The following is a 21,562-nucleotide window of genomic DNA, read 5'->3' as shown; positions in this document are numbered from 1 at the left end:
CATAGCTAGGTAGAACATCACTTTTCTCTCACTGTCCATCTGGAGGATTGCTGCAGCATGTTGTGTACAAGAAAGTTCCTCTAATACATGCTTTGGACCAATCACCTCGGTGTTGAGTACTTTCTTTGGATTCCCAGCTCAGGACAGTTTGGGGCACTCCTTTGTGGGAACTCCGCTGCTGCTGCTTTTGGGGGAACTCCAGCTGCAGGTTTGGCAGGATGAAACAAGCTGACACAGCCAGGATTGAACCTGAGTCTGACTCCAAAGCCCAAGCTGACTCCACAACACTGGTTGCTGGAATTGACAGGCTCTCCTGGAAGCTGTTTTTGTTTTTTTTTTTCCAAACGTCTCAGCAGAATCATTAGACCTGTTCTGATTCAAGGGCTGCTCCCCACCCCAATCCCCACCACACTAGAGGCTGGATTTGAAGCATCCTTTTCATCTAAACCCTTTCCCTGCCCCCAGCCCTGAAGCTGGACTTGGGCTCACTGCTTTCAGAAAGATTTATACCTCTGGGTAAAAGTGTGTGTATATATAGGAGATAGGTCAATGGCCGACTTGGGGTGATCTTTTTTTTTCTTTTGAGACGGAGTCTTGCTTTGTTGCCCAGGCTGGAGTGCAATGGTGCAATCTCAGCTCACTGCAACTGCCGCCTCCTGGGTTCAAGTGATTCTCCTGCCTCAGCCTCCTGAGTAGCTGGGACTAGAGGCATGTGCCACCATGCTTGGATAATTTTTTTGTACTTTTAGTAGAGACAGGGTTTCACCATGTTAGCCAGGATGGTCTCGATCTCCTGACCTCATGATCCGCCCACCTTGGCCTCCCAATATGCTGGGATTACCACCTCGCCCAGCCACTTGGGGTGATCTTAAATGCACAGTCCCAGGCCAGGCGTGGTGGCTCACGCCTGTAATCCCAGCACTTTGGGAGGCCGAGGCGGGCGGATCACTTGCAGGACTTGCTTGAACCTGGGAGGCGGAGGTTGCGGTGAGCCGAGATCACGCCATTGCACTCCAGCCTGGACAACAAGAGTGAAACTCCGTCTCAAAAAACAAAAAATACAATAAAAATAAAATTTAAAAATTTAAAAATTAAATGCACAGTCTCTATCCCCAAAAGCCTTCCTGGGCTTCAAAGAATAATCCTCTCACCTGTTCACTCCACCTACTGAGGACACAGTCCTTGGAAGGGTCAGGTAGGATAATAATACCAACCTGTAGCTAAACAATTTTATACTTTATCTTTTATTTCCCATCCATTATTCTATTTGATCCTTATACCAGCTATGTGAAAGAAAGTAACAAGTTATCACTTATTCTTCAGGCAAGGAAACTGAGGTCCAGACGGATTAGGTAGGGTCTCCAGGATTATAGGAAGAGGTGGTGTGAGGCCCCAGGTGGGGGTGGGGACAGGCAGAGCCCACTGCTCCCACCACCTCTGTCTCTTCCCACTCAGACCCCTCTGCCTATAACTGGAACCACCTCACAATGTGGTTACTGCCAGGGCAACTGGGCAGGCCCCGCCCGCCTGCTTTGTTGAGGGAGGGAGGCATTTTTCCCAAGGCTCCCAGGGAACATCTGCAAAGTACCTTTCTCTCCTGGGTCCTGATCAGATAGAAGACCTTCCCACCTTAGCTTTGAGTCTCAGTGGGCCCCATGGGCAATTCAGCAGTAAAGTCTTTTCTCTCTGACTTCTTTCCCCCACTCTTCCTCAGAGGCTTTTTAGTACAGATGGGGTTTCTCCATGTTGGTCAGGCTGGTCTCCAACTCCCAACCTCTGGTGATCTGCCTGCCTGCCGCCTCCCAAAGTGCTGGGATTACAGGTGTGAGCCACCGGCCCAGGCTTTTTTTTTTTTTTTTGAGACAGAGTCTCACTCTGTCGCTGAGGCTGGAGTGCAGTGGTGCATCTCTGCTCACTGCAAGCTCCACCTCCTGGGTTCGCGCCATTCTCCTGCCTCAGCCTCCCGAGTAGCTGGGACGACAGGCACCTGCCACCATGTCCGGCTAATTTTTTTGTACTTTTGGTAGAGACGGGGTTTCACTGTGTTAGCCAGCATGGTCTCGACCTCCTGACCTCATGATCTGCCCCCCTCGGCCTCCCAAAGTGCTGGGATTACAGGCGTGAGCCACCGCGCCCATGCTTTTTTTTTAGAGACAAAGTCTTGCTCTGTCACCCAGGCTGTAGTGCAGTGGCGCGATCTCGGCTCACTGCACCCTCTGCCTCCCGGGTTCCAGTGATTCTCCTGCCTCAGCCTCCTTGGGTAGCTGGGACTACAGGTGTTTGCCACCACGCCCAGCTAATTTTTGTATTTTTAAGGGGGTTTCGCCAAGTTGGCCAGGCTGGTCTCGAACTCCTGACTTCAGGTGATCTGCCGGCCTCGGCCTCCCAAAGTGCTGGGATTACAGGCGTGAGCCACTGCGCTGGGCACTTTAATTCTATCTTTACTTTCTGAGATAGAATCTCGCTCGGACGCTCAGGTTGGACTGCAATAGCGTGATCTCGGCTCGCTGAAACTTCCGCCTCTCGGGTTCAAGGGATTCTCCTGTCTCAGCCTCCCGAGTAGCTGGGATTATTGACGCGCAGCACCACGCCCGGCTAATTTTTGTGGTTTTTGTATCTTCTGTCTTCTGCTCTTTAGTACCGCATAGAGCCGCAGAAGACTAGTGAGTCGAACAAACAGCCCCTCTTGCAGCAGTTGTGGATCACGGGGCTGCCCCCGGTACTCGTCCTGTGTCTCTCCTCCAAATCCCCGCTCCTCCTCAGCTATCACCTCTGCCGATGCTGGTGGTTTCCCTGGGTACCGGGAACCAAACTCTCATTCCTGAGGGGCCTGAGCCCCCCGTGGCCAGGCCCTTCTCAAGTCAGGGTTCCTGCGCATTCACAGTTACAGGTGGCCCTGGGAGTAACACCTGGCACCCAAACAGATCACCAGAGTCCACACATAGTCCACCTGCCCTCCCTGCGTAAGATCAGCTCTTCCTCCTCCCGACGACAGATCAGGGTCAATGATCCCTGCCAAGATGGCGACTGCTCCAGCCTGCTGGTCCAACCTGTCCAGCCACAGCTGTAGCTTGAAGGCTTGAAGTTCAACGGGACCCTCTCCTGCTTTCTACAAACTGGTTCCTTTATTTTTATTTATTTGGAACGGGGCCTGGTTCTGTCACCCAGGCTGGAGTGCAGTGGTGCAATCACTGCTCACTGCAGCATCCACCTCCCAGTGTCCATCCACCCTCCTGCCTCAGCCTCTGGAACAGCTGGGGTACGGATAGGCTGCAGCCTGAACAGGGTTTCGCTAGGTTGCCTAGGCTCTTTCTTTTTGTTTGCTTGAACCTGGGAGGCAGAGGCCACTGCGCCCAGACACTTGGGGTGATCTTAAATGCACAGTCCCAGGCTGGGCATGGTTGCTCACACCTGTAATCCCAGCACTTTGGGAGGCTGAGGCGGGCGGATCACCTGAGGTCAGGAGTTTGAGATCAGCCTGACCAAGATGGAGAAACCCCGTCTCTACTAAAAATACAAAAATTATCCGGGCGTGGTAGTGCATGCCTGTAATCCTAGCTACTTGGGAGGCTGAGGTAGGAGAATCTCTTGAACCCGGGAGGTGGAGGTTGCAGTGAGCTGAGATTGCACCATTGCACTCCAGCCTGGGCAACAAGAGTGAAACTCCATCTCAAAAAATAAAAAATAAAATAAAAATAAAATTAAGAGGTAGATGCTAGGTTTGAGTCCAGCATTAGAAATCTCCAGAGCTAGGGTGTTTTCTAAGAAGCTCCTTTGCGTTCTGGGGGCTCAGACCTCAGTGAGGCTTAGTAGGATTTTGTATTTTCTTTCATTCTGACTCAGCACAGACATTTATGGGGGAGATGGGGAGAGGAGAGATTAAGGAGAAAAAGGTAATTCCGGAGACCTAAGTGGGGAGAGATGAGCAGAGGAAGGGTCAGATGATGAAGCTGGAAGCCTCTGAGGAAGAGTGGGGGAAAGAAGTCAGAGAGAAAAGACTTTACTGCTGAATTGCCCATGGGGCCCACTGAGACTCAAAGCTAAGGTGGGAAGGTCTTCTATCTGATCAGGACCCAGGAGAGAAAGGTACTTTGCAGATGTTCCCTGGGAGCCTTGGGAAAAATGCCTCCCTCCCTCAACAAAGCAGGCGGGGCCTGCCCAGTTGCCCTGGCAGTAACCACATTGTGAGGTGGTTCCAGTTATAGGCAGAGGGGTCTGAGTGGGAAGAGACAGAGGTGGTGGGAGCAGTGGGCTCTGCCTGTCCCCACCCCCACCTGGGGCCTCACACCATCCCACTATCATGGGTAGTGCCTACCACTGGGAGGCCCGGCGCCGGCAGATGGCTTTGGACCGAAGGAGGTGGCTGATGGCCCAGCAGCAGCAGGAGCTGCAGCAGAAAGAACAGGTGCATGGGATAGGCTGGGTTCTTCAGGGTCCTCTCTGGAGCAGGAAGGGAATGGAGAATGGAGACAGATCCCTAGGAAGCTGCCTACTATTTGGTGAATGTTGTTTGCTGGGGGTAGGAGGAAAGCAAGGTCATTTGGCGTTCTCTCAGATAGACTGTGTCTGTGTTGGGGGAACACTATCAGCTGACTCAATTTCCCTCTTGTAATAGTCTGGGGGAAGGCAAGGGTACTAGGCCTGGGAGGTTTAAAGATGTTCTGTCCAATAGGGTAACCCCCAGCCTGTATGCTATATTGAGTCTTGGAATGTGACTGAAGAACCAATTTTTTTTTTTTTTTTGAGACGGAGTTTTGTTCTTGTTGCCCAGGCTGGAGTGCAATGGTGCAATCTTGGCTCACCACAAACTCTGCCTCCTGGGTTCAAGTGATTCTCCTGCCTCAGCCTCCTGAGTAGCTGGCATTACAGGCATGCGCCACCGCGCCCAGATAATTTTGTATTTTTAGTAGAGACGGGGTTTCTCCATGTTGGTGAGGCTGGTCTCGAACTCCCGACCTCAGGTGATCCACCCACCTCAGCCTCCCAAAGTGCTGGGATTGCAAGCATGAGCCACCACGCCCGGTCAGTGTTATATAAATTTAATTTAGTTTTTAAAAATGTTATTTTGGCCGGGCATGGTGGCTCACAGCTGTAATCCAGCATTTTGGGAGGCCGAGGTGGGTGGATCACTTGAGGTCAGGAGTTCAAGACCAGCCTGGCCAACATGGCGAAACCTGGTCTCTACTAAAAGTACAAAAAGTAGCTAGGCATGGTGGCGCTTGCCTGTAATTCCAGCTACTTGGGGAGGCTGAAGCAGGAGAATCACTTGAACCAGTGAGGTGGAGGTTGCAGCGAGCCAAGATGGTGCCACTGCACTCTGACCTGAGTGACAGACAGAGTGAGACTCTGTCTCACAAAAAAAAAAAAAATTAAAAACTTTATTTGATTTTATTATTGTAATACAGACAAGGTCTCACTATGCTGCCCTGGCTGGTCTGGAACTCCTGGACTCCAGCAATCCTCCCACCTCAGCCTCCCAAAATGTTGATAGGTGTGAACCACCATGCCTGGCCTTCAATTAATTAATTCACTTATTTATTTATTTGAGATGGAGTCTTGCTCCAGTCTTGCTCCCGGCAGGGCACGGTGGCTCACACCTGTAATCCCAGCACTTTGGGAGGCCGAGGCAGGTGGATCACCTGTGGTCAGGAGTTCGAGACCAGCCTGACCAACATGGTGAAACCCCACCTCTACTAAAAATACAAAAATCAGCCGGGCGTGGTGGCACGCACCCATAATCCCAGCTACTCGGGAGGCTGAGGCAGGGGAATCGCCTGAACCTGGGAGGAGGAGGTTGCAGTGAGCCAAGATCGCGCCGTTGCACTCCAGCCTGGGTGACAAGAGCAAAAATCCATCTTAAAAAACAACAACAACAACAAAAATATATATATTTTAAAACACTCACCATACGTACTGGAAAAATTTTAAGCATGTTTGGGACAATTTGGATATGTACATCTACTTTTTCAACTGTAAATTTATGAAATCTAAAATAATGAAATATTTTTGATGAAAATTTAGTGTCCAAATTGAGATGTGCTGGAGATGTGCTGTTGCTTCAAATTCAAGCTAGGTTTTGAAGACTTAGTATGAAAACAAAGAATATAAAATACTTCATTATATGTTCATATTGATGTTTTGGATGCATGGGGTTAAGTAAAATATATTATTAGGCTGGGCACAGTGGCTCATGCCTGTAATCCCAGCTCTTTGGGAGCCAAGGCAGGCTGATCGTTTGAGCCCAGGAGTTTCAGACCAGCCTGGTATCATGGTGATATCCATCTCTGAAACAAATACAAAAATTAGCTGGGCATAGTGGTGTGCACCCATAGTCCCAGCTACTCGGGAGGCTGCGGTGGGAGAATCACTTGAGCCTGGGAGGTCAGGGCTGCAGTAAGCCTTGTGATCACGCCACTGTATTCCAGCCTGTGAGACAAAGTGAGACCTTGTTGCACACAAAAAATAAATAAATAAAAGTAATTAAAATTAGTTTCACTTGTTTTTTCTTCTTCTTCTTTTTTTGAGACAAGGTCTTCCTCTGTCACCAAACCTGGAGTGCGATGGCCCATTCATAGCTCACTGCAGCCTTGATCTCCTGGGCTCAAGCCATCCTCCAGCCTCAGCCTCCTGAGTAGCTGGGACTACAGGCATGCACCATCATGCCTAGCTAATTTTTTGTAAAGACCGGGTCTCACTATGTTGCCCAGGCTGGCCTCAAACTCCTAGCCTCAAACAATCCTCCTGTCTCAGTGCCACAAAGCGTGGATTACAGGCATGTGCCACTGCGCCTGGCCCTATTTCTTCTTCTATGTGGCTATTAGAAAATTTAGTGGCTGGACGCAGTGTCTCACGCCTGTCATCCCAGCACTTTGGGAGGCCGAGGCGGGTGGATCACAAGGTCAGGAGTTCGAGACCATCCTGGCCAACATGGTGAAACCCTGCCTCTACTAAAAATACAAAAATTAGCTGGGTGTGGTGGCACATGCCTGTAATCCCAGATACTCAGGAGGCTGAAGCAGGAGAATCTCTTGAACTCGGGAGGCAGAGGTTGCAATGAGCCAAGATCAGGGCATCGCACTCCAGCCTGGGGGACAGAACGAGACTCTGTCTCAAACAAACAAAAAAAAAAAAAAAAAAGAAAATTTAAAATTACACATGTGGCATGCATTTTATTTATATACATACTTTTTTTTTAAGACGGAGTCTCATTCTATCGCCCAGGCTGGAGTGCAGTGGCATGAGCCTGGCTCACTGCAACCTCCGCCTCCTGGGTTTAAGCAATTCTCCTGCCTCAGTCTCCTGAGTAGCTGGGATTACAGGTGCCTGCCACCAAGCCCAACTAATTTTTGTATTTTTAGTAGAGACGGGGTTTCATCATGTTGGTCAGGCTGGTCTTGAACTCCTGACCTCGTGATCCGCCCACCTCGGCTTCCCAAAGTGCTGGGATGACAGGCGTGAGCCACCCCGTCCGGCCCAGCATGAATTATATTTTTATTTGACACTGCTATTTCAAAGCACTTGTAAGGTTTAGAAGCACCCTTGGGCTATTAAAAAAAATCACTTTGGGAGGCTGAGGTGGGAGGATCGCTAGAGGCTAGGAGTTCCAAACCAACCTAGGCAACATAGGGGGACCCTGTCTCTACAGAAAATTTAAAAATTAGCAAGGCATGGTGGTGCATGCATTTAGTCCAAGCTACTCAGGAGGCTGAGGTGGAAGGATTGCTTGAGCCTGGGAGGTTGGGGCAGCAGTGAGCCAAGATTGCACCACTTACTGCACTTCAGCCTGGGCAACATAATGAGTCCCTGTCTCTATTTAAAAAAAAAAAATTCACCGGGCATGGTGGTATGCACCTGTAATCCTAGCTACTTGTGAAGCTGAGGCAGGAGAATCACTTGAGCCCAGTAGTTCCAGATTACAGTGAGTCATAATCGTGCTACTGCACTCCAGCCTGGGTGACAGAGTGGGAACCTGTCTCTAAAAAACAAAACAAAACACAAGACATTTGCGGGAATTACTCTTTATCCTCCAGCACTAAAAACTGCTTTCAGTGCTGAGCTCTCAAGTGAGGAAGCAGGTGATCAGAGACAGTGCTATTTCCTGGGCTGGGGCTGTGCCACCCAGAAATCGTTCTTGGGTGTCACAGTGGGTGAGGCAGACAGCGTAGGCCCAATTTCAGCCTCCAGCTCTAGGGAACAGAGACCACTGCCACCTATACTTCTTTACTCACTTGCCTTGTTCCCTGAAGTTTCTCTGGCAGATGGGTGATTGGGTAGGGAGAGGATGATGCCACTTGCCCGGGGGCTTCTTGCCAGGAACTGAAGAAACACCAGGAGGAAGAACAACAATCGGAGAAAAAACTCCAGCCACCTAAGAAGTTAAATGTGCCGCAACCACCAGTGGCGAAATTGTGGACATCACAGGAGCAACCACAGCCATCACAGCAGCAGCCATCAGTGCAGCCACCATCGCAGACACCACCACAGCCATCAACTTTGCCACAGGCACAGGCGCAGGCACAGGCATGGCCAGGGCCACAGCCACCACAACCACAGCTACCACCTCAGCCAACACAACCAAGTGCTCAAGCCCGTTGTACTCAGCACACCTCCAAATGCAATCTCCAGGATTCCCAAAGGCCAGGTCACCAGCCTACTTCAGCGGGGATCTACTAAGCTGGAGGGCAATCTCTGTATGAACAACAGATTCCAGGGTGGGCAGAAAATCCTTACAGACTCTGGACTGGAGCCTGGGAGTGGGAGGTGGTGAGGAGAGGAGCCCTTTGCTTCCAACCCAGCCCTGTAGTGCGGAATCCATATCTACCACCCTACCCTCTCTGACTCTCCCAAGTACCCTCGGCCTTTAATGCCTTGCTGGTCAACTCCCTCTGGGTGGGTTAATGCCAACCTACGGCTGCAAAGGAGCCTTCCAACTTCTGCAGAGAGTGGTTGAGAAGCTGTCAGCCCTTCTGCCAGAGTGAGTGTGACAGAGGAGGTGGGGGTGATCAGAGGGTGGGACATGAGTTGTAGGCTTATTAACAGATATACTGAGCCCCGTGAGGTCTGGAATAGGGAACCACAGCACAGCTTCCTAGTTGAGAATCTTCAGGAAGGGCTCAGTCTGTGCCCTGTCCCAGGTAGGAGCCTGTCCTCACCGCACCCCCATCACCCCCTGGGTCACCAGACACAAGCACTCCAGGCTTGCAGTGTTCCATCCTTGGAAAACTGCTGGATGAGTAACCTGTACTTTGTTTCATCATCAGGTCTCATGAACTCATGCCAATCTAGCCCCATCAAAAACACTGGGTATTCACAACTCAAGGTAAGATAGAGACACAGACCCTGAAAGACAGACTCTGGGTGACTGAGAAAGAGAGAGACAGACAGAGAGCGAGCGAGCGAGAGAGAGAGAGAGTGTGTGTGTGTGTGTGTGTGTAGTCCAGAGAAACCTCCTTAGCAGCAGTAAGGGGAGGAGACTAGAATTATTTCAAATTACTTCTGGATGGTCTATTCCTCTATTCTTTGCCACCATTAAAAATGTTTGGGTAGGAAGCTGGGTGCAGTAGTCCTGGCTACTTGGGAAGCTGAGGCAGGAGTATTGCTTGAGCCCAGGAGTTCAGGTTCAGACATCTCCAAAAAAAAAAAGAAAAAATTGAAAAAAAGCCAAGTGTGTGGGGCTCATGCTTATAATCCCAGCACTTTGGGAGATCAAGGTGAGAGGATCCCTTGAGCCCAGAAGTTTGAGACCAGCCTGGGCAACAGAGTGAGACTCCGTCTCAACAACAAAAAAAAATTTTAAAAACTAGCTGGGCAGCCGGGCACAGTGGCTCACACCTGTAATCCCAGCACTTTGAGGGGCTGAGGCGAGTGGATCATGAGGTCAAGAGATCAAGACCATCCTGGCCAACATGGCGAAACCCCATCTCTATTGAAAATACAAAAATTAGCTGGGTGTGGTGGCATGTGCCTGTAGTCCCAGCTACTCGGGAGGCTGAGGCAGGAGAATCACCTGAACCCAGGAGGAAAAGTTTGCAGTGAGCCGAGATTGTGCCACTACACTCCAACCTGGTGACAGAGCGAGATTTCGTTTAAAAAAAAAAAACCGAAAAAAACAAAACTAGCTGGGCATGGTGGCACATACCTGGAGTCCAAGCTACTTGGGAAGCTAAGGTGAAGATCGCTTGAGCCCCAGAGGTTGAGGCTGCCGTAAGTGGTGATCACACCACTGCACTCCAGCCTATGCAACAGAGTGAGACCCTCCCTGAAAAAAAAAAAAAAAAAAAAAGGAAAAAATGCCTGGGTATGGATGGCCTATTGCTCAGCGCTAATCCATAAAATGATAGATGATACAACTTCCTCAACAGAGGTGGCATGAGGACTGAATATGGAAATTATTAATAAAGGAAAGGGGCCAGGCGCAGGGGCTCACGCCTGAAATCCCAGCACTTTGGGAGGCCGAGGTGAGCAGATTGTCTGAGCTCAGGAATTTGAGACCAGCCTGGGCAACATGCTGAGATGCCATCTCTACTAAAAATACAAAAAATTAGCCAGGTGTGGTAGGGCGCCTCTGTAATCCCAGCTATTCGGGAGACTGAGGCAGGAGAATCACTTGACCCCTGGAGGTGGAGGCTGCAGTGAGCCAGGATGACACCACTGCACTCCAGCCTGGGTAAAAGAGTGAGACAGACAGACAGACAGATAGATAGAGGAAAGAGCACTAAAAGCACTTAGCTTGGAGTCCAGCTCATTGTAGGCTATCAAACTCAGGATGGCAACCTTTTTTTTTTTTTTTTTTTTGGAGACAGAGTCTCACTCTGTTACCCAGGCTGGATCTCAGCTGCACTCTACCTGCAACCTCCACCTCCCGGGTTCAAACGATTCTCCTGCCTCAGCCTCCCGAGTAGCTGGGATTACAGGCATGTACCACCACGCCCAGCTAATTTTTATATTATTAGTAGAGATGGGGTTTCACTATGTTGGCCAGGCTGGTCTCAAAAGATCTACCCGTCTCGGCCTCCCAAAGTGCTGGGATTACAGGTGTGAGCCACCGCGCCCGGCCTGGATGGCAACTCTTAACAAGAATATATAATTGTGTAATTGTGCAAGGCATTGGAAAGGTGTCTCTGACAGAGGTGCAACAGATGAAAGAACCTGATGCTAGCACTTCTAGGATGAAGAGTGGGCTGCTACATTTTACTTTGATTCCTCTGGACTCAAGGAATTTCACACAATGTTCTGAAACCAGAAGCTGCTAACTTGTTTGGTTTCCTGTCTCTCCCTCTTCTCAGTCTACCGATTACATACAGCAGTGGTGATCCAGAGATTGAACCCAAGACCCCATGGCCATCCCCAAAATGCAGATGAGCAACCACATCTTCTCAGCATCCAGCAATATCTCCACTCCAAAAGCCACCCACTCTAGAAGAGGAGGCTGCCAGAACAAAATGTAATTTTTTTCCTGGGAGGAATCACGGGACTGGTCAGCTTTATGAGACAGAGATGAAAGGAAGAGGGCAGGAGGACTCACGAAGGGGATGGAGAGGGTAGAAAGAGAGTGGAAGGCAAGTTTATGCTTCTCTAGGCAAAACCAATGGGAGAACTGGGTCTTGGGTCCCCCCCAAGTATGCAACTCCTACTACTATCACTACCTGCCCTCATTCAGCAGTGATAAGTCTGTCTGGGGCTTCAGTTTATGACTGTCACTGGAGCCATCACCCATTCCCCCAAGCCCATGCTTACTGAGATATAGCCTGGGGAAGGAGGGGTCGCATCACATCAGAGCAGGCCTGCAGCAGCAGAAAGTGGTAGCAGGCAGTGATGCTCCCCACCTCCAAGCCCAGTGCAATGTCTGGCCTACAGGGGGCACTCAGCTGTCAAATGCACAATGGAGGCAGGGATGGAGCGAAAGAGCTTGGAGGAAAGGGAGGCTATAGCCTCAGGAACATGACACCTGACCCTGGGAAGGGGAGGGAGGCTTGCCTTCTAAAACCCACAGCCCTCTCCCTTCCTGGCTCTCAGCCTCTCCATCTAGCAGTGACAACCAAGAGGTTCACCAGCCCAAAGTGAAGGAGTGGGTAGGGGTGGGGGCCCTGGGTGTTAGACTTCAGGAAGGTGCAAGCCCTGGGAAGGCCTTTCTTCCTCCATGATGAGAAAGGCTGCCTCAGTCACCTCAATCACAAGCCCCGTCCGAGGGATCAGCTGCGTATTTCATTGTAGCCTACATAGCATTGCCTTTGGTCTGAAGGGGCCGTTTCAGTGCAACCCACGACATTTCCTGATGAGAGCAGCTGGGGAAGATAACGGGATGGTGGTGGCACAGAACAGGAATAGTAAAATTGGAAGAGACTTTAGAGATACACAATGGGAGCAAGAGGGAGAGAGTGAGCTCCTGTGAGCAATCTCACGGAAAACAGAAGGGCAGGATATGTCATCAGTGGCTCAGAGGCCTGGGGAAGAAACCTTGCTGCCCGTTGGAACATTAAGGAAACAGTTTCTGCCAGGTGCAGTGGCTCATGCCTGTAATCCCAGCACTCTGGGAGGCCGAGGCGGGCAGATCACTTGAGGCCGCCAGGAGTTTGAGACCAGCCTGGCTAACATGAAAAAACACTGTCTCTACTAAAAATACAAAAATTAGTTGGGTGTGGTGGTGCATGTCTGTAACCCCAACTACTCAGGGAGTCTGAGGCACGAGAATCACTTGAACACGGGAGGCAGAGGTTGCACTGAGCTAAGATCGTGCCATTGCACTCTAGCCTGGGTAACAGAGCAAAACTGTCTCAAAAAACAAAAAAAAAAAAAGAAAAGAAAAAAAAGAAAAGTTTGTGAAATAGGGAGTATCCACTAGTTCCCTTCCCACTCCCAGGAGACTTTTTTGAACACTCTTAAGTATAGTTTATTGAATACAATATAAATACTTCGCATTTGGCAGTCTATACACAGCAGCTCCAGCCTGGCTTCCCTGGACTTTTGCGCTCTTGCCAACACCACCCTGACCTCAGCTTGGAGACAGCAGTCTCCTTCCTTCCCCTCGTTCCCCCAGCCAGCTTGTTACCAAGTTCTGTCACCACTTCTCCCTCTCCATGCATCCTACTTCAAATTTAGCTCTCCCCGCTCACCTGTGTTCATCTTTCTGTCTGAATGATAAAGAGACAGCCATCTTTTTTTTTTTTGAGACAGAGTCTCACTTCTGTTGCCCAGGCTGGAGTGCAGTGGCGCAATCTTGGCTCACTGCAACCTCTGCCTCCCGGGTTCAAGTGATTCTCCTGCCTCAGCCTCCTGAGTAGCTGGGATTACAGGTGTGCGCCACTATGCCCGGCTCTTTTTTTTTTTAAACGGGGTCTTGCTAATGTTGCTGCTCATGTTAAACTTCAACTCCTGGGCTCCAGAGATCCTCCCACCTCAGCTTCCTGAGTAGCTGGGACTATAGGTATATACCACTGCACCCAGCTGTAAGACCAAGCCACCTTTAATGAACAAATATCCTTCCTGTTCTGCTAAAGTACAGAAACCATTTCTACTAGGAGCCAGTGGGAACCTAGGGGTTATCTGGGGCTTAGCCCCAGCTGAGTGACAGGAAAGGGAGGGTCTAGAGCAGTCCCTGCTGATGTGCTGCTCCACATTGTCAAAGCCCAAGGAGAGATGAGGCCTCTGGGACCAGAGTGGGCCCTGGTGCTAAGGTGGTGGTGGAACAGAACCCAGCAGCCTTCAGCTGGATACTGATAGCTTCATCTCCTGCAGGCTTTCAGATGACAGCAGCTGGGCCCACCGTTTGACCTACCTGTGTCCCCTCACATGGGCTCAGGATGTGGACTTAGAGGCTCTCCTTTAATAAATATCTTATACAATGATTCTGCCTTTGGCTCTGTTTTTCCTGTGCAGGCCCACAGAGTGCCAGGTGCCTCCCTCCCCTCCTCTACTATTTTGGCTCCCGCTATGAAAAGAATAGTAAAACTGCTTTATAGAGAGAAGACGCTTTAGCTGGAGAACAACTCTGTCTTTCTAGGAACCAGGGACAGTCAATAACCAGAAAGGACAGAGGGCTAAAGAGCCTTGGCTAATCTTACTATCAGATGGGTGGCAGACAAGTTACCAGAGAGAAGCAGACTATCACTTTTTCACATGGTCAAAGCAGATAGGCACAGAAAAGCATCTATGATCCCCTGAAAGTCCTTGGAGATGGCACTGGATATCCCCAAATTTTCTTATCAGAGGGTAGAAAACTTGAAAAGTTTCCTTTTTTTTTTTTTTGAGACAGAGTTTTGCTCTTTTGCCCAGTCTGGAGTGCAGTCGCATGATCTTGGCTCACTGCAACCTCTGCCTTCCGGTTTCAAGTGATTCCCCTGAAAGTCCTTGGAGATGGCACTGGATATCCCCAAATTTTCTTATCAGAGGGTAGAAAACTTGAAAAGTTTCCTTTTTTTTTTTTTGAGACAGAGTTTTGCTCTTTTGCCCAGTCTGGAGTGCAGTCGCATGATCTTGGCTCACTGCAACCTCTGCCTTCCGGTTTCAAGTGATTCTCCTGCCTCAGCCTCCCTAGTAGCTGGGATTACAGGCGCGCGCCACCACACCCGGCTAATTTTTGTATTTTTAGTAGAGACAAGGTTTCACCATGTTGGCCAGGCTGGTCACGAACTCCTGCCCTCAAGTGATCCACCCGCTTCGGCCTCCCAAAGTACTGGGATTATAGGCGTAAGCCACTGCGCCCAGCCGGCAGGTCTATGTTTTAAAAGCCAGATAAAACTACAGCTCTCTCCACATTCAGACAGGACGGCCAGCCCTGATGGAGCTGGGGTGAAATGGCCCCTTCAGACCGAGCAGGTGCTCAGTACAGAAAGGCCAGGTGCCACTCCAGGGAATCTAAGGTGCCTCAAGAAAATGCCAGGTCAGATTTTCCTCAAGAAAGACCAGCCAGGCACAGTGGCTCACATCTGTAATCCAAGTGCTTTGGGAGGCCAAGAAGGGAGGATCGCTTGAGCCCAGGAGTTCAAGACCAACCTGGACCAACAGTGAGACTGTCTCTACCAAAAAAAAAAAAAAAGACTAACCAAGGGCAGAATCTGATGGCAGCCCCTAAAAGAATCTGGGGAAAACTGGAGGATATGAGTGTGTGTGTATGAAGTTAACTTCAAAGCAAGCTTCCTGTGCTGAGGGGGTGGGAGGTAAGGGTGTAATGAAGCAGGGCTTCTCCTTTGGCAAAGCCTCTGTAGTCCTTCCTTAGTCACCACGGAGTTGTGGGAGATATAGACCAGGGTTGCAGGTGCCTGGAGTACAGGGACAGCAGACAGGTCACGGTGGGTGAGGGGTCAGCTGGTGGGGCACTGATGCGTTTCCTCGGCAGTCCACATATTCATAGCTCTGAAAGACCAGCTGCTCTGAATGGCTCAGGTATGAACAGGTCAGGGTGCCCCTGGAGAGGAAGCAGGCCTTGTTGCCATGGCTGGGAGGAAAAGGAAAGCTCTGGCCCCATTATACTGTCTGGGGGTGGGGAGCGGGGAGCTCCCTCATTTGCCCTTCCCTCTGGCTCCCCACTCTGCCAAGGTACCTGGGACAGCTGCCCCACCTGTTTTGCAGCAGCTTCCAGACAGCCCTATGCCTGTTGCCCCTAATAGCTTATAGGCAAGGTGAGACTTAGAAAAGGGGCTAGACTTGCTATTCCCAAGAGCCAACAAAGATTCATGGGGTCAGCTTGGAAGACTCTCTGCCCACGAGGTGGAGCTGAGTGAGAATGAAGTCAGAAGTGAGAGCAGGGATACCAGAGCTCCAAGCTCTACTTACTGGATGTGCAAAAGCACATGGTGGACTTTGATTTCCAGGCAGGTACAGATTTTGCTGAGAGAGAAGAAAAGAGAACGTGGGACCACGTGTCACATGGAGCAGGCTGTCAGCTCAGAAGATGCCTGCAGGTCCCAGTTTCCTTACCCCACAGAACTCTTTCCTTCCATCAGGTGCCCCCAAAGTGTCACTCCCACCCCTTCCCACCCTTCAGGTGAGTGTGGCAGCATGGCTGCACTATCACTCTGACCTCCACTCACTTGGCCCAGGCACATGCTGGACGCCCCCTCAGGAGACAAACAAAACATTCATCTTCCTCAGCAATGCAGGCTGAAGAGCCCAAGGTCACATATTGTAAAGATTAACCAAATTCCAGCCTGTTTTTCATTCTAATCAAGGTCCAAACAAGCAGAGGCTGGGGACCCTGAACCCTTGCTTATTACATTCTTGGCCATGGGAGGGCAGGCCAGATGCTGGCTGAAGAATTTGCTAAGCAATCAGGAAAGCTGGTGGGTATTAATTGGGTTCCTAAGCCAGGCAAGCGCCTAGGGGAGAAGAGATCAAGGGGTACTCACTATGTGTTTTCATCCCGTATCTTGGTGGCTACTGTGTAAAACATCTGTCAACCAAATGGGCACAGGGTTAGCCCCAACTCCAGCTGCCCCTTTCCCACTACCACACATCCACACACCAGTGGGCAGGGCTGGCCAGGGAGAGGGGAGTCACCTGTTCACGGGCCAAAGGGCCAATGTGTAGGAGAAGGTTGTTAGAAACCTGCCCCACCACGAGGGACAGATGCAGAATCTCGAAGGTCAGCTGTGTCACCATAATGGGGTAGTAGTTGCCATTGGAGATGTTTAAGATATTCTGGGGATGAAGACAAGGGAAGGGAGGAGTGAAGATGTCCCATCCTTAGGAAAAGCCAAACAGTTGCAAAAGCCTGGCTGTCTGCCCTGAGCCCCATCTACCATGACAAGCTTCAGGTGCAGAGGACGAAAACTGGGAGCCCCTTGGAGGGGCATTGAATGGTGAGGGGTCAACTTTACGAAGTTAAGCTGCCTCAGGATCCAGGCCCATCCTGTATGGCTTCTTTCCATTCAGTCCTGTCCATCCAGAGAGTCTCAGGCACTGTCACCCCACTCCACCCCTATGATTTACTTATCTGGCCCGGATTCTGACCCCTTACTGTGTAGAGTCCCAATCCTTACCATCTGTCATGGAGCTCATGGTTGCTCCTACTTCTCTTCAGGCTCCCAGCACCCTCTGGGTGCCATAAGATCCCTGGCTTCCCATGCCCAGGGTCACAACACTGGACAAAGTTTACAGCGAAGTATTGCTGGGAAGGGGGGTTTGGAGCCAAGGGCAGCCACCCACCGTTATGTTGAGGTAGATATTAGCCTCATCAAAGGCCACTGTGGAGGAGTTGAGGCCTGCAGGCTGCACAATGATGGACCGGGGAAACAGGAAAAGGACGATGAAGGAGGAGGTCACCAGGCAGATGAGCACGGCGAGGAACACAAAGAGCTTCCTGTGGGAAAGCAGGACCCAGGATGGAGGAATGGAAAAGTCTGAACACCAAGGAAACTCTGGGAGGGGGTTCAGACACTCCTCTCCATATACAAAGCTTTCCCCTGCACACTCCCCCAACAACATTTAGCTCCCCAGATGTGGCCCAGAATGAGTAGGAGCACAGGATTGCCAGCCAGGCAGCCTGGTTTCCACTCCCAGCTCTCTGTTCCCATTGACCCAATAACATGGAGCAGCCCACTTAGCCTCCTTAAGTCTCAGTTTCCTTGTTGGTAAAAGGCAGATAATTGTACTGACCTCACAGAATTTGTTATCAGCTAATATATGGAAAAATAGTAATCACAGGTCCCTGCACATGGCAAAAGCACAATGAGTGCTAGTTATTATCACTAGAAGAAATAAGTCCATATTTGGAAGTTCTGAATTTTAACATTCAGAACAGGACACCATCCATCCAATTCAAAATTCAGATATGCATTAAAGAGATAGTACTTTGTTAGTATCTTATGACGTGCACTGCTAATTTCTTTTTTTTCTTTTTTTTTTTTTGAGACAGAGTCTTGCTCTGTTGCCCAGGCTGGAGTGCAGTGGCACGATCTCGGCTCACTGCAACCTCCACCTCCCGGGTTCACGCCATTCTCCTGCCTCAGCCTCCCGAGTAGCTGGGATTACAGGCACCTGCCACTATGCCTGGCTAATTTTTTTATTTTTAGTAGAGATGGGGTTTCGCCATGTTGGTCAGGCTGGTCTCAAAGTCCTGACCTCGTGATCTGCTCCCTTGGCCTCCCAAAGTGCTGGGATTACAGGCCTTTTTTTTTTTTTTTTTTTCCAGATGAGGCCTCGCTCTGTTGCCCAGGCTGGAGTGCAGTGGCGTGATCTTGGCTCACTGAAGCCTCCACCTCCGGGGTTCAAACAATTCTCCTGCCTCAGCTCCCAAGTAGCTAGGATTACTAGTGTCTGCCACCACGCCCAGCTAATTTTTCTATTTTTAGTAGAGACAGGGTTTCGCCATGTTGGCCGGGCTGGTCTTGAACTCCTAACCTCAGGTGATCCGCCTGCCTCGGCCTCCCCAAAGTGCTGGGATTACAGGCATGAACCACCACGCCCAGCCTGATTTCTAATTCTGGTATAGTGGGGTGGCGGAGAGGGTTCGGCTTGGTGGTGACTCCCAGGTTGACACCAGGACCTTGGGAGGAGGTTGAGGGAGCTCCATGTCAGACGGACTCAGATCACAAACACGGTAGGCCCCAGGGCTGCCTGAGGTTCTGAAGTATCCCAGAACAGTAGACAATAGGTTTTTCATCTCTACTGGAAGAAAAACAAGCAAGTCTGAACTGCCTCAGCAAGGGAGGTGCTTAAGAAAAATAATGTTTTCAAATCAATTGCAGCCAGGGCCACATGCTTGTTCCCTCCTTCCTGGGAGGACTTGCAGAGCTACCAGATCCTTCCTGTCTTGGAGAGGGGGCCATGCTTCCTGGAAGCAGTGATGCTTAAGGAAGGCCACCTGGTGGCCTCAAGTGACATCTGCTGTGCCCACAGCTGCTGCTTCTTTTTTCTTTCTTTCTTTTTTTTTTTTTTGATAGAGATGGGGGTTTCACCATGTTGCCCAGGCTGGTCTTGAACTCCTGAGCTCAAGTGATCTGCCTGCCTTGGCCTCCCAAAGTGCTGGGATTACAGGCATGAGCCACCACACCCAGTCCAGGAGCTTCTAAATCAGGAAAAAATCCTTGGATGTAAGGAGCTGGTACCTCTGAGGCTCAGGCTTTCTATGGAAGAACTAATAGGAAGAAATTAGGGGGGATCAAAACAGGGGAGACAAAGGGAGCAGCCCCCAGGGGCGATGGCTTGTGAAGCTAGGGGAGAAAGGGGGGCTTACGTGTGCTTGGGCTTCAGCCTCTGGTCCCCATAGGGGATGAGAGCCACCAACTGCTTCTCCAGCTCTAGAGAGAGAGAAGGTGAGAGGGAGGGCCAAGATGCAACTGTGACAAATATTTACTGTGCCAGTTTCCCAGAAGCATGCCTCCACCCACACCACAGAGCAATGTTAGAAGCATGCCACATCTGCCCCAGAGCAGGACTGGAAGCACTGGACTCTGCTACCAAAGTTGGCAGCTCAGCTTTGCCATCTCTAGAATGGAAGTGAGATTTCCACTAATAGGTATGAAGAATCTCTGAAAGTCACCAGCAAATCAGAGATGCCCAGCATCTTTGTAAAGTTCATTTGTAACTTCCTGAACTGAATGAATCCTAAGACACACAGTGTTGCTAAAACCCCTCTTTCCCACAAGGGGCTGGGGAATACAACCAGGAAAGGAGGGCAGGTTTTTGCAGGGAACCCAAGGATAGTTAAGTATCTCCCTGGCCAGCCTGAGACTGGGAGGTCAAGAGTCGGGAGCAGATCTAACCCCATCCAAGGAGACTCAGAGGGGCTGCCCCAGACCAACAGGCTAAGAACTTTCCCTGGATTCCAGGCTATTTCCAGAGCCTTGGGCCACTCACCTTGGGGAATCTTGCCACTGCCCTGGCAGGTGGGACAAGTCACGAAGCTGGCACCAGCAGTTCCTTCACAAGGCACACAGGAACAAAAAGACTTGCTGCTACCGGTGCTGGAGTAGCTGACAGCCTTGCTGCCAATGGCTGGTTTGGAGGACAGGATTGACTTGTTCTCATCCTCCCGCCAAGAGCCCAGCTGGGAAAACGTCTTACCCATTCTTCGGGGGCGGGGGTTTCACTAATGAGAAAAGACCAAAGTTCAGTGCTAAGTTTGTTAGCACTGACGCCAGATGTAATTTTGGTTTGAAGTTCTCAAGACTGGCAAGGAGCTCCACCACAGTTTAAGCAAGCTCAAGCCTAAGGAAGATAGGATGTGAAAAATTGGGTGGTCACATGGGACTCTCAGAAGTCTCAATGCATTTCAACTCCTTTCATTATTTTAAAAGAGACCAATCTGCCTACAAAAGGGAAAACAAAAGAAAAGCAGAAGTTACTTCACTTTAAGGAACTTCCATAAGTGATTGTCAGAGCATTTAATTTTTCTCTGGAAAAGTTGCTGAGCTGTCATTCAGTTTAAGGGAAGGAAGTTGGATAGGGCAGAAAAGAGATTCTTTGAAACAAGGAGAGAGGAGGCCAGACTTGGTCACAGGTGTGGTTAAGACCCCTATCTAAAGAAGCCCTGAGAGAAAGCAGACACCTCACTGCTTTCTGAGGCCGGGTAAGAAAGCCTGAGGAGGGTCATACTGATACCAGGGTCTGTCTTTCACTAGGAAAAGTCAAGGCTAAATCTGGACTCTGTGTGGCAGAACGAGGCCGGCAAGTGAGCCACACAGATCTTTCTGGGCTAAAATATAGGGATGCTCACCTGGTTCAGGTCTGGGATCCCAGGCTCCTCAGCTGCACGAGGGCGAGACTTCTGGAGTGAGTCTTTGGGGAGAAGGCTCTCTAAGGGCAGAGTGGGCTGGGCTGGGCTGAGCTGAGCTGGGCAGTGGTGGGGAGAAGCACCGCCTGGGGCCAGCAACCGGCCGGAGTCCCAGTGGAGCGAATGTGCCGCACTGGAGAGTGGGGATAGTAAGGACGCTGACCTCCCCGAAGGGCCAAGCCGATTCCTGGGCTACATGGGGGCTCTGCCATGGGCCGACCGGGTGGAAGCGGACGGAGGTGTGACTTCATTAAGGGAGGATTTCAAGTCCCACCACACACCCCGAGAGGCCGTTAGTCAAGCTTGGTACCCGTGCGGGGGGCGCCTGTGTGTTGGGCGAGGAGGCGGCAACAGGAGGTGTCTTGACCTCCGAAAGGTAAAGCAGGTATAAAGGGTCTAGGGAGGGCCTTACCCGCGTACGACTGCAGCGACAGAAACGGCAGCGAGCGGAATCGAAAATGCGGGAGCGGACACTCCCCTCAAGCTTTGACTCAGTGCCCAGGGAAGTCCCGCCCCAGCCCCTAAGGGCCCACCCCCTCGTCCCCCGGTCCGCCCCTTCGCCACGCAGCGGTCTGAGACGCTCCCAGCTCTTCAAACGTTACCCGAGGGCCCGGACGCTGCTTCCGCAAGGACTAGCCAGTCCGGGTAGGAATTTCCAAGAACATTTATTTCACCATTCTTTAGGTGGTTATGTGCAAGTACAACGGAGAGGGCAACCCGGGCTCTCCTGGCCCTCGGCTATAAAACTCCGATGGTCAAGACAGGTCCCACCCATCAACCCAATTACACCCTGCCGCTCCACCTTCTACCCGGAAGCCCCGATTAAAACGTTTTAAATAATGAACGGCCTGG

General features: G+C 50.6%; 2 protein-coding genes across 11 annotated transcripts; one reads left to right on the top strand and one right to left on the bottom strand.

The window, feature by feature from the left end:
- The first annotated feature begins 4,134 nt into the window (after nt 1-4,134).
- On the top strand, nt 4,135-21,558 carry CCDC200 (coiled-coil domain containing 200). Of its 9 annotated transcripts, XM_054546491.2 has the most exons (7): nt 4,135-4,405; nt 8,314-8,641; nt 9,261-9,319; nt 11,286-11,443; nt 15,810-15,982; nt 20,559-20,709; nt 21,395-21,558. In XM_054546491.2, the coding sequence occupies exons 1-4, from the start codon at nt 4,301-4,303 to the stop codon at nt 11,310-11,312; spliced, it is 519 nt and encodes a 172-aa protein (XP_054402466.1). In that variant the 5' UTR covers nt 4,135-4,300; the 3' UTR covers nt 11,313-11,443; nt 15,810-15,982; nt 20,559-20,709; nt 21,395-21,558. The 9 variants fall into 9 exon arrangements, 5 of the variants coding, with proteins under 5 accessions (XP_054402466.1, XP_054402465.1, XP_054402464.1 ...); XM_054546490.2 differs by lacking the exons at nt 15,810-15,982; nt 20,559-20,709; nt 21,395-21,558 and adding an exon at nt 14,759-15,194; XM_054546489.2 differs by lacking the exons at nt 15,810-15,982; nt 20,559-20,709; nt 21,395-21,558 and adding an exon at nt 12,242-12,636.
- Nucleotides 12,865-21,289, bottom strand: TMEM106A (transmembrane protein 106A). Of its 2 annotated transcripts, XM_009251697.4 has the most exons (9): nt 21,123-21,276; nt 20,654-20,843; nt 19,795-20,026; nt 19,172-19,235; nt 17,143-17,296; nt 16,495-16,635; nt 16,344-16,387; nt 15,772-15,825; nt 12,865-15,403 (listed from the first exon to the last, which is right to left on the bottom strand). In XM_009251697.4, the coding sequence occupies exons 3-9, from the start codon at nt 20,003-20,005 to the stop codon at nt 15,283-15,285; spliced, it is 789 nt and encodes a 262-aa protein (XP_009249972.3). In that variant the 5' UTR covers nt 20,006-20,026; nt 20,654-20,843; nt 21,123-21,276; the 3' UTR covers nt 12,865-15,282. The 2 variants fall into 2 exon arrangements, with proteins under 2 accessions (XP_009249972.3, XP_054402460.2); XM_054546485.2 differs by lacking the exon at nt 20,654-20,843 and having other exon boundaries at nt 21,123-21,289.
- Nucleotides 21,559-21,562: the final 4 nt, after the last annotated feature.

The sequence above is a fragment of the Pongo abelii genome, chromosome 19, assembly GCF_028885655.2.
Source record: "Pongo abelii isolate AG06213 chromosome 19, NHGRI_mPonAbe1-v2.0_pri, whole genome shotgun sequence".
NCBI classification, from domain to species: Eukaryota; Metazoa; Chordata; class Mammalia; order Primates; family Hominidae; genus Pongo; species Pongo abelii.
Note: the sequence above shows the minus strand (reverse complement) of the source record. Positions and strands in the feature narration are given on the sequence as shown.